At 41.5% G+C, this 14,785-nt stretch overlaps 1 protein-coding gene across 3 annotated transcripts in view; it reads left to right on the top strand.

Moving 5' to 3' along the window:
- Positions 1-14,785, top strand: part of RASGEF1B (RasGEF domain family member 1B) — a 364,027-nt gene that overhangs the window by 132,814 nt on the left and 216,428 nt on the right. For all 3 annotated transcript variants that reach the window (XM_043545445.1, XM_043545440.1, XM_043545443.1), the window contains exon 3: positions 1,388-1,441. Coding sequence is in view for 1 of the 3 variants with exons in the window: in XM_043545440.1 (XP_043401375.1) it covers positions 1,388-1,441 (54 nt within the window). In the remaining 2 variants the exon portion in view is untranslated. The remainder of the gene's footprint in view (positions 1-1,387; positions 1,442-14,785) is intronic.

The following is a 14,785-nucleotide window of genomic DNA, read 5'->3' as shown; positions in this document are numbered from 1 at the left end:
TGGTCAGAATCGAGACAAAACACAGTCTGAGACACATTAGACCTCCCTTGCTTTGTGGAGTTGCCGTACCCTGCCACTACAAGTTATTTCACAAGAGAATTTTATGCTCTGTAATAGGTCCCTGGTTCATGTCCCATCGTGCCCCAATGAACAAGAAGTTGTTGGCATTGGTATAATGTTAAGAAGCACTGCAGGCATAGAGCGAAGACATGGGAAATGATGACCAGACTTTCAACCCTCCTCGACTTTCAGGGAGGTTTTATCATTCATCAAAACTTCTTGGCCCTTCTTCAATCTGATGGTATATCTGTCTGAAGACTTGGATATGAGCTGCAATCACCCCTAACATCAATAATATCCATTGTAGGGCTTCATTTTAAAATTCAGAATTCCTTAAACTTTATAACTTGATTGCAGACTAACCTCAGAGGGTGAAAATAACCCCCGTGCAGAGAGCCAGCACATGGTAGAGGCACCCTCAGACTCATAACTGGGCTTAAATGTGACTTTAAAATTTCTACAGTTCTGCATGTAAAATGATTTGTATGCACAAGTACTGCAGTCACTGATTTGTAGTTTCCATCTAACTGCTTTTTAACATTTTTTATCTGGGAATTACAGGATGGTATTTGCCGTCAAAAAGAACAAATTCTCTAGGGGTTTGAAAGTGTTCTGGTTCCCTAGAAACGCTCTTTAATTTATTATATGAGTGTTAGGGACTGTGGTGAGAAGGAGGATTGCTGGGTAATTAAGGCAGTGGACTGGGAATCAATAGATCTGCGTTCAGTTCCCAGCTCAATCACAGACTACCTGTGTGACCTTGAGCGAGTCACTTAATTGTTCTGTGCCTCAATTCCCCACCTTCTGTTTGTATGTTTTATCAATTTCTCCTACCCTTTGTCTGTCTTCTCTAGAAAATGTTGCTCTTCAGGGAAGGGATTGTTTCTTACTGTGTGTATATTTGTTCCGTGCCTAGCGCAATGGGGCACAATTGTTGACGGAGTCCTTTAGATGTTAATATTAAACAAATAATAAGTGATTAGTGAAATATGCAATTAGGGTTTTTAAGTGCCTCAGGACACTAGCACAAACAATAATAAGCTTGGGCTTCTCATCAGTTCTGTTTTTTATTGTGTCCATCAAAAACAGCTTTGTATATAGGTCAACAAAAGTGAGCTACAGGGTATGTTTCCCACTACATTTCTCCCTCGAAAAGCATTTTGGGTCTGCATGCACTAGATAGGGTAAATTCTTAATCTAAACCTCGGCAGGTCAAGGCATTAGCAGTCAGCACAGTAGAGGGGAGAGCTCTGTGTTTGCCATGCAGTGAATATGACACTTAACTATTTAGTCTGGGTTAACAGATTTTTCACACTCTGTTTTTCAGACCACAACTTTCAGCACCTTGTCCAATGAAAAGTCCTTATCTGACCGCAAATGGGTAAGCTAACCGTTCAGCTTTACAGCTCCTCCTTAGGATGCTACAGGGCTTCTGAGCTCCAGAGCGTCTAGCAAAAGACGTGGCTGTCTTACTGAGAGCAGGCAGCTGCTATAATTAAATAATACATTACAAAGCAGTGGAAACTTGACAGGCTGTGGTTCAAACAAAGGTAAACTCCCTTTCATTTTGTCTTTAGTGTGTGTGGAAAGGCTCTTTCCAAATTTCTCATTGTGTCACAGCTTCTATTTTAGAGGATTAGAAAAAATGTCAATGAGAAAAAATTTGGAGGTCTCTGTGCAATTTAATATTTGCTCTCATTTAGGTTTTTGGTAAAGTGATCTGGAATTTATTATTTTAAAAGCACAATGACAAAATGTTGATTTTGAAGGTGGGTAGTGGACACGAATCAATCTTTTTGCATCAAAACCTGCTTGCGATTCGCCATGGTAATTTTTTTAAAGCACTCTGCCTGCTTAGCTAAAGGGTTCCTGGTATATTAATTAGCATTTATTGGAAGAAGATCCAGTAACAATAAGATATGTCTACACTGCATCTGGGAGTGAGCCTCCCAGCCCAGGTCTACAGACTCATGCTGGTGTAGATGTTGCTTTGATGTTCCAGGCCTGAGAGCCCAAGCTTCAGCCAGAGGTGCAACATCTGCATAGCTATTGTTCGTATGCTAGCTTGAGCCCCTCTAACACAAATCTGTGGGCCCAAGCTGGGAGGCTTGTTGACATACCTCATATAGTTTCCGAACACCCATGCTGTCTAACAGCTTCTTGGGCTGCAGCGTCCTATGATCTCTTTCATCTGCCATTTGATCTGAAGTTTAACTAGCTATTAACTAGCCACTCTCAATAACTTGAACATATTTTTGATATCTACTGATAAGGAAAACCCAGGTGTGGAAGCAGCTCACCCATTTGTAAAAGCTGCCTGCTTCTTCTTAAAGCTTCGTAAAAACTCTGCCTTGCTGATGTCCCGTCACTCCTGGTATTACTGGAAAAATTGGCAGCAAGGAATGCTTCTCACAGTAGCAAATCTTGCTAATACCATTACTGGAATTTTCATTCGACTTATATAGATACAAATGAAGTATTAATAATGGGTATAAATTGCTCCTCAAGGCCTTTCTGGATACCCGTCTCTTCACTTGACTGTCCAGTTGGTATGTTTGCCATCTGTTTGAAAGACTCTAGTTTATAATCCTCAGCCATATAAAAAGATCTGTCATCTTAAGGAAAAAAGGGGATTTTAGTGCAGGTGAAATGTTGAATTCCTCGGCTTATCCAACCTTCAGGCACAGGCTTCTCCACACTGCCCTGCCAACATGCCCCAGTATTGACCCAGAGAGACCAGTTGTAATTATGAGAGGATAGTTCAGAATCTCGGCCAGCTCCACATCTGGTATAAATCCATGTAGCTCCATTGACATCAGTGGTCCTATCCCAGTTTTCACCAGCTGAGGATCTGGACCTTGATGCCTATTCAGTTATTGCTCTTCTCTCTATTGTGACTGTCCGCTATGGTGTCCTGGGCAAATGCTAGTATGAGTAATTATAGTCTAAATTATCCCCATACTTTCAGTGTGCTCCAGTATTCCTCAAATAATCAGATCTCCCTGTCTGGCTTCTGTTGCATTTCCTGGTGACAGAGCATCCTATTAAGTGAATTTTAAAGACAACGTACAGTAATGACAGCCAGAGGAATCAATAAGTGAGAAGACCATATTAATTTAGTTGATGGGTATTTTTGTTGTTTCAGGGAACATTTGCATTTTTCTACTTTATTGTAAAACATAAGGACACAGCAAAAGTGCTATTTATAAATTCCCATTATGAATTGTTCTACACTCATCTGTCTTACTGTTTTTCAGTCCCTGCCATTCACTGTTGCTGGGGAAAAACAAACTGCATGGGATGGAACCCCTCCTAAATAAGGCCCTGATTCAGCAAAACACTGAATGTTGTTAAGGTCAACTGAGGTCAATGGAGCTTAAAGACATGCTGGAAGTTAAGCATTTGCTTCAGTAATGATGAATGTAAGCAGGTGCTTCAAGTTGAACACTTGCTTCATCACTCTGCTGAATCAGGGTCAAATCCCATCCCTGTTAAATGGAATTATTATTTAGTAATTGGAAATTTGTTCACTGTGCCAAAATGTATAGATTTTATTTAAATATAGTAAAACAGAAAGCACTCAATCAGCCCTCCACTCCGAGATTATATGAGAGAAAATCCATACCTCCTACAGTATCTTCCCAGGGCCAGACAAAATTTGTACAGTATTTGATATTCTATATGACAGAGTGGTGCTAAAAGCACCATATAGCGATGAGTAAAGAGAAATAATGTGTTCTGGTCTAGGCTACCCAGCAGTTTGATGAAGTTGGGTGATCTGTACAGTGCTGTTTATGAAATGTTTTCCTAGAATTTCCATAAAATCTGCATGGCTATTTTATGTATTTGATCTAAACCTTGGCTCCGGCTCTCCCCTGTCTAGCAGGTATGTCAAGGACAGGCATGTTTGCACAAGACGGTGCCACATCCCCTGTTAGCCTGTTGCATGTATTGTTCATTTTAGATTTACAAGGAGGATGTTTCACTCACAGAGATGGGGTTACCTTCATTCGGGAAAAGAGATTATTGGAAATGCACAGTATAATGGAACAATGGAATTATCAGCTGTTTCATCATTTCCTGAGGAGTTCTGCTTTTCTGATTAAATACGTCCCCAAACAATGACGTTAATGGATGGGTATTTACTTAACATTCTATAGGACTGTTTGATATTTGACAGGAGGTATCGTACAAGTGTTAATTCTGAATTCCAAGAGGATATGTTTCAGAAATGGCCTCTAGAAATATTTGTCTAACTGCAGATGATGATATATAGACTGGCTTAGATTGCAGTCTTGCAAAGCAGGTCAGGGAGGCTATTTTCACTTAATGGAATATAGGGGGTCTTGTGAAATGACTCCACTAAATCATTTGGTGACCAATCAAGTTAACAAAGAAATAGGTGAAGTGGTGTCTAATTTAGATAGTATTTTAGAGCTGATGGCAGATTTACAGACCTGATAATTGAGAGAAGTACTATATAACTATCTATGTCTATCTATAGCTATCTCAAGAGCTTATATATAGAGCTGGCTGACGCTTTTTGGAAAAACATTTTTTTCACTGAAAAATTCAGGCAACGGAGGCATTTCATGAAATCATGCTGAAATGATTCCCCCGCCCCCAGTTTGGCCAGTGAACTGAAAAATCACCCACCTCTGCCTGTATGACCCACATTACCGTCACAGTTGAATGCCTCACAGTCTTTAATGTATTTATCTTTACAACACCTCTGTGAGATAAGGAAATGTTACTATCCCCATTTTACAGATGGGGAACTGAGGCACAAACTAAGGCCAAGATCCACAAAGGTATTTGAAATTATTGAAGCCTGAATAAGTTTCAGCCCAATTTTGCAGTCTAAAGAGCATTAGAACTTTTGGGTGCCTCTCTGAACCCGGCCTCTAAGCTATCAGAAGTCTGCACATGTGGGTGCCACTTCTCAAGACATGCACGCAGCATCCACTAGACAAATGATCTTATAATCCTTGAAAATGCAACTGCTGCAGTACTGCAACCCCAAATGTTCAGTCTGCTCCCCCAAAAGAATGAGAGTGACTTTAAAAGTAATCAGATTTTTAAAAACAAAAGATTCTAGGTTCATTTTATTTATCTTCTGTTTTTTGAGCCATTACCATGTGTTCCGATCAAATTTTCCAGCTTTTGTCTCAACGAGGAGGCCTAGAAATTTCTTTAGTCTTAAGTAAAAGCAGAGATTCTCACATAATCTCTTGTGCTTAGCATCTTAAATCAAATCGTCAAATATTACAAGACTGTCGAAAAAGTAATAGGAATTGGCAACACTGCGAGTGCATGCTGATCACTAAGGTTGAAAGCTTGTCAATGATTTTTTTTTTCCAAAAAAATCCTAGACCTGATGACCATCCAGGGCTGGGTTTCGTAAGGACCGTGACCAAAGATGCCTTGGTTTTTGCGGAAGACCCAAAGTCCGTTCACAGCTGTAAGGGACAGTGCCATCCGGGCCACTGCAGGTGGCAGCGGGACTGCTGCTGCAAGCTCCCTCCCTACTGGCTGCCTGCAGCTAAGCCAACTTCTTTACTGAGCAACTAGCATGACTTCTGGCCATAAGGAAAGGCCACACGGTCCAGTGGACTAAGCAATGGGGACCTGAGTCTCCATCTTCACCAGGATCTGACGCTTTGTGTGTGATGGCTGGCTCAGGCTATTCATGTGGGCTATTCATGGAAGGGAGGGTGCCAACTTTGTATGTGATAGACCTGAGGATGATCTCTGCATATGCACTCACCTAGCTCGTTGTCAGTGTCACCCAGCATAGCTGTCCAGTGGCTCCTTGGGTTGACCAATCTGCTGAGCTTTTCAAAAACTAGGAGTAAACACTGTGCTCTATAAAACTGACAGGGATAGGACCCAAATCAGGGACATGCTTGCCTGTCTGGGATACATGGATACCCTACTTATGGATAAACTGCTGAGATTGTGGTTGTCATTCACATTAATGCAGAGTGGGATGTCACCATGGCACACACATTAGTTGTTTTGTTTTGGGTAAGTGAGGCAGGAGTCATTCCTTTTCTTTGGGAGGGGCTTGGTGGCAAAATGTTCCAAAGGCCTAACAAAAGACATCAAGGCCCAATATGGCCAACTCTCACAATGTTGTTGTGGGTCTCATGATATTTTGTTTTTCTTAAAGCAATAACTCCTGGAGTCATGTGATTAGGTGAGAATCTCAGCTTTCATTTTTTAAAAAATGCCAGATTTTAGCCCTCATGGCTCAGAGAAAAGCTTAAAAAGTGACCCACATTCACTCTAAAGGCTCAGAAACAAGGTGAATAAAATAAAACAGATACATATTATTTTTTTAACATTGTGATTTTTTTTTCTTAAGCCAATTTCTTGATTGAGACCTGACTCGTGATTTTTGAACGCTTGGATTTGGCAATACCGCTGACCTGCTAAGGACACTGAGAGTGACTTTTTTCCTTGAAAGACTCTTGCCTGAGTGTGAAAACAACTCTAAGTTAAAAGTAATTAAGGAGCTAGCAGTCCTGATTCATTTTTATTATATAACCTCAAAGCCTAACTGACACTTCCCCAGAGTGGAACAATCAAGTGAGAAACAAGTGGCTGGTACTGTAGTTGCCTGTCTGGTCCCAATGTAATAATGTGGGGAGGAGGAGGTCAAAGAAAATGTAATGAAAAGGAAACTAAGTGACCAAAATTGGAAGGTCTGAATTTTCAGCTCTCAAAGTGAAATGATTCCATAGAAATACTTAATCTAAGCCATGTCCATGGGGCCAAAGGGGAAGAATGTGTTATGAGAAAATAAGAAGATGCTATGCTGGGTCAAATGGACACGGAAACTAGGCTCTCCAGCTATCAAACAATGCAGTTCTCCCTCAAAGAAATGAACAAAGGTGACAAGATCAACAAGGAAAAATAGTCTATATCAAATAACCCGTAGTGGCTTTGAAGGGCAAAGGAACAATATGTGAAAAGACAGAAAAATCCAAGTGCGGCCATGTGCCAAAAGTAACAAAGGGTTTAACTGGCGGGGAGTAACAAGTCTGTTTAGGCTTGAAAAGAAAACCCAATCAGGGTTTACCTTCACCAGTCTCAGGTAGCAGTTCTTAAGCATCTCCTGTCTACCACTAGTTCAGGCTTCGTTCCCAGCCAGTGCTTCCAAGTCCCAGCCCGGACATTAGTCTCTCCCCTGAGTGCACAGTAGTGACCCAAGAGTGAGCAAACTGTAAATAAAGGGTTTGTTTATTATGATGTATAGAAATGGGGGGGGGGCAGCCAGCCATATGCTCTTGTCACTTTTGAGAGAGACTCTTTAAAAATACATTCTAAGTGCAGCAATTTGAGAACCCACCACATACCCCCCCTTTCCCTCCCAAATTCCCTACTCCTACACCCCTGCCCCCATCTTCAAATGCCTGAGGGAAAAGATTGGTCTGGAAAGTCGTCAGATTCAGGCTATTTCAGTCTAAGTGGGGAGTGGATGCTAAAGTCAGGGGTCCCCCCTAGATAATGTAATGCCGGTAGCAGCACCCCAGCTCCAGTGCTTCGGCTGATCTCAGCTATAGCCTCATAGCACAAGAGGAGAGGTGGAGAGGGAAGAGAGAGCCATGACCCCGAGGATATAGTTTTCTCCCCAAAGGATAAGCATGCTTGGGAATGAGCATCACATGGGCTTACACTGCATCATATTCCTGTGTGTGTGTGTCTGTGGGCGGGGGAATCAGCCAAACACAATGCATATAGAGCTAATGGGGGATATTAGTTGATGAGCAACTATAAAGATGCTAGCCCTGGCATAAGAAACTTCCATTCTAAGCGCATGATCCTGCAAGCTGCTCCACACAGATTGGTCTTTGTGTCCATGGGGAGACCCATTGAAAGATAAGGGCCTAAAATAAATAGTCATCTTTTTTGTTTTATCCGACCATGGTACATACAGAGGTAGGGAATGGGCTGGAGACAGCTATAAACAAAGCGGAGGGGAATACTCCTTTCGCATAGGAGTGATGGGTTTTTTTCTACACTTTTCCATGCATGCTTGCATCAAATGATTAGTTATTTTGCGTGTGGTGCCAACCCAACTGGCAGCACCAACATGGAGATTATAGGAGTGAAGCTAGTGGAAAGAAAACAAATTTGGGGGGGATGGGTGTAACAGAGGTGAGAGGATGTTCAACACAGCCAAAGGAGCAGTTCTGTACATGTGTATGTAAATTGGCCATTCTGAATGAAGGGTTGTACGGGAACTCCTCCTAGGATTTGAAGGTTGTGAATGTCATTTGAAAGTTTATTCTATTCTAGATTTGCAAGTGTAGAAGGTCAAAACAAAACGCATAAAGAAAACAATGATCTGACTTTCTTCCTGTTTTCTTGACCTAGAATATTTCCAAAGTAGCACAGTACCAACTGTAACACCAGCATATTAGACTAGCTAGAATTTTGTATGCAGTGTAGTGGTAGCCATGTCGGTCCCAGGATATTAGAGAGACAAGGTGGGTGAGATAATATCTTTTATTGGACCAACGTCTGGTGGTGTGAGAGCTTGAAAGTCATTTTTGTCACCAACAGACGTTAGTCCAATAAAAGATGATATATCTCACCCACCATGTCTTGCTAAAATTTTGTTAATTTACATAGTTAAACTCAGTTCGTAAAACTTCCTTTTAAAGTGATTTGATTTTACCACATATAGCCCTTCCTTGGACCCCTGGTTACGTTAAATAATTCGATAGCCATGAGAACTTCAGTGTTGATGATTCCACCCTGTAGGAGTTCGTCCTAGTGTCATGGAGTTTGGTAAACATAAACAGGGAACTGTGCAGGATGCCGTCTGTGATAAATCGTGCCATTATAATTAGCGCGATCATATCCAACAGTTAAGCCTTCTGTTCAGAGATGCACATCACAGAGCCTGAATGCTGCCAATCCTCACTCAAGTCTCATTGACATGAATTCTCAAAGTCAGCAGGAGCTGAGACTTGGCACTCCTCTCCTCTTAACAATCCCTCTTCATTCACTCCCTATATTTTCTCTTTAAGAAAAAGCACTGGGGGTATATGATGAGGCAGGAGGGAGCCCTATGTAACAAATCCAGATGGACCCTCAAATTATGTCCCTTTGTCTTCATGGCTGTTTGTCTGTCGTTCAGATTTTTCTCTCACTATTTCTTATATTTCAGTTTTCCATGCAGTTGGTTCTTTAGTTGCAATATTATGACTTATATATTTGAGAAATGTTGGAATTTAGCTCCTGTTTGTGTTGGAGGAGAATGCTCGCTCTGAGCAGTAACTGTAAAAAAACAAAAACAAACAAACAAACGATCTAACAAAATAAACAGGCAGTCCTGTGAAAACCAACCCTTTTAGAAACAAAAACACATGGGAAATGTTCACCAGTGTATTGTATTCTGTAATGTAATCTAATGCCTACCTGTGCTGGAAGATGCTGTAATGAGTTGACTAGTGTGTGAGCTCACTCCTGCCTTCTACTGGATGCAAGCAGCAGTGCTTAACTGCATGTCAGAGGACAAATACAGGGCTCTGTGGCAATTCTCCTTTAGTTCAAGTGGTAAAGGCGGGTGCTTTTGGAACAGGAGGATCTGAGTTCTATCCCTAATATTGCGGTGAAGTTCCAAGTGCCCATGGAGTGGGTGATGGTATCAGTTTGGCCTTAGAATTTTCATGGTCAGTTGTTGTTTTTTCATTCCTTCAGAATTTTCTGAGAGAGGAAAGTCAGAGCTAGGGAAATGGCAGTTCTGAGCAGTTATCTCTGAGCAAAACCAGAATAGAATTTCACAGGACTAGGAAAAGGCACTTCTGTAGCCTGAGGGCCTTCCCCAGACAAATATCAAATGGTAATGTTGGAGGCATGAGAGCTTCTCAAAGAAAAGATCCCAAGAATCTTTTGTAATGAACGAGTTAGGTAATCTAAATATAAGAGTCTCCACCGTCTCACTATAATATGTGGTATACAAGCTGTGTTGCTTACTTGTCACAGATCAGCTTTATTGCTTAGTATTGTTGCAGTTTCCTGACTGGACAGATGTGCAGGCATTTGTGGCTGAAATGTTTGTATATGTGAATTAATACCAATGCATACGGCACTTGGGGGGAGAGGAGGTTAGCTGAAGGAAATTTATTTAAAAAATTGAGCAGATATTGGGAAGAGGAGTGGGTTTTTGTGTTTGTTTGCCCAGATTTCATGAATACCTGAGTAGCCGAGGATTTGTTGCAGTGTAAAACACTAAAATGGCTGCAAACCTACAATATTCTTGGTTTATGCCTGTAAAATGCTGGGTAGTTCAGGAACGTAGCAGTGATAATCTACACATTTCCTCTCTCAAGTGTAAATGCTTTAATGGTTGGTTAGCTATTCTACTCCAGCCAAGCCACTGCTTTTAGCGTGTGATTTTCAAAAGTGTTCAGCATTGAGCTAACTAATTGACTTCAGTGAGAGCAGTGTTAGGCCAGTGCTGAGCACTTCTCACAGTTAAAGGTGCGTCTTCACTGAAGAGTTAACTTGACTTATCTACTGCCTGTTAGCTCCTCTTGAGTTAGCCTAGCTCAACTGAGAGCGGTCATGCTGCGAAATAACACTGTACAGAGTAATTCTATTACATCTGATGAGTTACGTTAACTCGATCTGTAGCCTATAACCCACGACAGGCCAGCCAGCTCGCGATATTAAAAGCACCACCACACTTGAGCTACTCAAGTCAGGGCATCATTCAGGTTCTAGCTCGAGTTAACTTTGCTGTGAAGACAAGCCACGAACAGGATGGACTTTTCATCCCTAGAGAGAGTAATTTACGCCTCTTGCACGTGGAGATTATTACATAAAAGGGCTTCTAGACAAAGATCACTGAGAAAATGGAAAGGCATCAATCGACTAGTGTTGTTTTAGGTCACTGGCCCAAATCCAATGGCATTGTATGGTCATAACTAAAGGAAGAAGAGTGTGTATTTATATTATTTGGGGAAGAGGGGCCTTGTTTGAACAGTCAGTGTACGTATATCCAAACTGCAAAAAAAGGTGTGTTCGGAACTTGGGTTTAACTCTGGTTAAAATCACAGTGAAGACATGAATTAAAAGCTGAGTTGCTCCATCTTCACTGTGATTTTTAACCCGAGTTAGCTCACCTGAGTTAAGAACACGCTTTTTGTGCAGTGTAAACACATACTGAGTAGAGAGCTAACTCTGGCACCCTCTCACCCTTTTGATGATTGGCACAAAAACAATCAGAGTATCCCATCTGCATAATAGTATTAATAAGAAAAAATCGAGGGAGAAACGAAAGGGGAAGAACAGAATCATGTGGGAACTTTCCTGGGCATATTTGTAAGTGAGGGCAGAATTTGAACATTTTGTCTGGATTTCTTCCTTCTGGAAAAGCTGTTGCTCACTTTTCACCTTCCTTCCATTGCTCTTTTTGCCACTGTTGCAGTTGCTCTGCAGGGAGAAAGAATATAGAGTGCTCATGCCCTTTGATCTTCAGCTTAAATATGTCAGTAAGGCTAGCTGCTGCTGCTTAGCGGTTAGCAAACACTATAATATTTCCAATGGACTGCTTTTTTCTTGGTCTTTGTGCTTATTGTCAGGAGTGGAGGCAGGAAATAAAACCTGCTCCATTCTCTCTTTGATAGAAGTTTGCTTAAGGGCCTGATCCTGCACTCACTGAAGTCAATGGAAATGCTCCCGTTGACTTCAGACAGTGTACGGTCGAGCCCCAGATGTGTGTCTGTAAAGATTTTAACTGGCCTTGCCCACTTGATCTGTCTTCCTTTCTGTGCCCAACGTGACTGAAACCAACACCATTCTGGGTGGCTGAGCCTTTCTTGCCCATCATGCATTCTGTTTTAGGGAAGGAGCAGGAGGTCAATAGTTAATTCCCTGTTTCCCTAGCTGCTTGTGGAACTGCGGAAAGTCAAAACCACATGTACTCTGTTCCAGGCAGGATGCAAATTCGACAGCAGTGTACCTGGATTTTGCTGCACTCCAATGCAGCAGACTGGAAAAGTTTGGTGGCAGCCTCATTTAAATTAGGAAACCAGTGTGTGTTTTTAATGAATAAAATATTAAAACAAATAACTCGGACTGCTGTATGGATGCTAATATCCATTTTCCTATTAAATGTCATGTATTTGACTTCCCCATAATTTCAGTTGTCAATGCAGTTTTTTTGTACTGACAATACATAACTGCAATTTAAAAGTTGTGAAGAGGAAACTGGAGGTTTTGTTGCTGGGTAGGTATAGATGGGGCTTGTGGCACCTAGGCAGGTGTGGGAAATGGATTGAAATTGTGTTATGAACTCAGTAACTAGGTGTTTCCACTAATATTTTTTGCACTGAAATTACCATCTTTAGGCTTCTGATTAACAGTCTATTGAGATAAATGGAGAAGTTAGCATCTCTTAGAGCTATTGGTTCAGGCTGTCTGCAGGCTTAGGAAGACCATTCTGAATTGGGCATAATTCATGTTTTTTAAGGCTTTCTTCACAACTATGAGGGTTACAAGTATATTTATTTTAAAAGAAATGTTAGGTTCTGAAGCACAAATGTGTGGGAAGAGGTGGATGATTCTGCAGCAAATTCCAGGGCTATACAGTTGCAGAATATATGAACCCTGCATATAGTGCATTCTTGTGTTAGCCTTTCTCCTTCTAAAGCTCTTATACATGGTGCAGAGACACATTGATTCTTCTCTGCAGGAAGGGATTCATTCTCTCCTGCCTTCAGCCTGTCTTAATTACTGCTTAATTCTGATGTGTATATTCTGAGAATACACAAATGGAAACTGTTTCCTGTTGTAATCGTTTGATTTCCTTAATGCCTGTTCTTTATCAGTATCATTTCCCCCAGACTATTTAAAATTCCTTTCCGAGTTTCAACTTCTATTGTCATTTTATCCCTGTGTATACTGAATTATTGTTATGTAATATTTATCATCTGGATTTAAGCCTCACTGTGCTAACCTTGAACAAACACATACCAAGACATGACTATGATTTTGATGACTGTTTAATGGATCCACAAAAGTTATTATCGGAGTGATTTGTGAAAAATAAGCTCCCTAGATATTTGACAATAATGGAGGATGTCCCCAGAGAGAACCCTACAGGGTTGGGTTGGGAGCTTAAGCCTTCCTGACTTGACTATGCTTAATCCAGTCACTTGTAAATTAAGTTAGTTACACCAGTTTTTAGTCAGATCTGTGTGGGTGTAACCTTTTAGTCTCCAGTAGGGGTCCACATGGGTGCAGGGGTCTGCCCAGGTGGATCCAACTGCAGCTCCTTGATTATAACAATGCTATTGGGCCTTTTATATTACCATCCATTTTGAGCCATGGCATATTAAAAACGAATGGTATGTTGTTTAAGGGCTCCATCTGTTAGTGCTGTTATTGATCCGCCATTTTCAGTGTCCTAAACAGTTGAGTAGTGTTAGTCCACACAGCTAATCAGCTGCAGTGCGCCTCACCAGGAATGGCTTCACTTTAGTGGTAGGTGGAGTGATTCCACTATATAGTTTGTAAAGTACATTGGGATTCTTTTGAGTGACAAGTGCTGTATATGCATTTCATCAATGAAACATCTCTGTGGTTCATCATTCCAGAGAGATGTCTTCATCATCTAGTTTTTCCTCATATTATGGCCTCCCTGATTTCTCTTCATTGCTTTAGACTTGTGATAAAGATGTGTACATTCTTAAATACCATTGAAGTATTTTTCTGAACTTTGCTCAGTTAGAGCCCACTCACGTTGGTTTTAGTAGTACGGTGATGAGCAAAAGGAAATATTTTAACTGTGCCTTCTGACACAGGTAGGAAACCTGGATTTATGAATGTCCTATTCACCTTCATTCAAGATTATCCTATTTGTTTACGCTGTGCACATTGGACCCTTGTTTTAAATTGCAGCTGAGCTAATTGAAGCCTGTGATTTAACATGATGCCTCCACAATCATCTTATTTACATAAGGTTCTTGGAATAATGATTATTACTTCTCTAATGCTTGGGTATGCATCATGCTTTACAGATGAATAAAAAACCTAATGCCATGCCCCAAAGAGCTTGCCGTCTCAGTGCTGCTGAATAGTAACTAAAACGGATTGCAGACGGAGGCTTCAGCTGTGGCTTTGCCATAAGGCCAGTGCATAGTTGTGCTAGCCCAGGAGCAGCACAGGGACTGCAGTGTGGCTCCGAGTCATGATCTAGACCCTGGCTCCCCTGGCACAGCTTTCCTTCCTCCCCTTCCAGGCCAGCAGGGTGCTTTGCAGGGTGCTTTGCTGGGAGCGGGAGGGGCTCTGCGTCTTCCTTGCTCACCCTGATGGGATGGCGAAGAGTGGCCGCATGGAAGCTGCTCTCCACTCATACTACTGCAAGCAATATGAGTTGCCTGTGCAGGAGAGTAGCGGGATGACGTGTGCCCCTTTACTCCCCTGTGCAGATGTGTAGCTGGGATCACAAGTGTGTCCTGAGACGTGAGCTGGGACAACAATGGAAGATGCACATAATGTATTAATACAATAATGGATTTGCTTCCTTCCTTTAAAGGAACGTAGCCTGTCTTTTCAATGTGGGTCTCCAGTACTGCTCAGTGTTGCACTTAATTAACGTAAGTAGTAATTTCTTCCCTGTTGCACAGTTCCAGCATGACTGTGGTTTGTTTCGTTGCTTAGCTAATTAGAAAACGTAAAGACAGAGCCCTCGTTTGTGGAGTAA

This window comes from Chelonia mydas, chromosome 4 (genome assembly GCF_015237465.2).
Source record: "Chelonia mydas isolate rCheMyd1 chromosome 4, rCheMyd1.pri.v2, whole genome shotgun sequence".
Lineage (NCBI taxonomy): Eukaryota > Metazoa > Chordata > Testudines > Cheloniidae > Chelonia > Chelonia mydas.
Note: the sequence above shows the minus strand (reverse complement) of the source record. Positions and strands in the feature narration are given on the sequence as shown.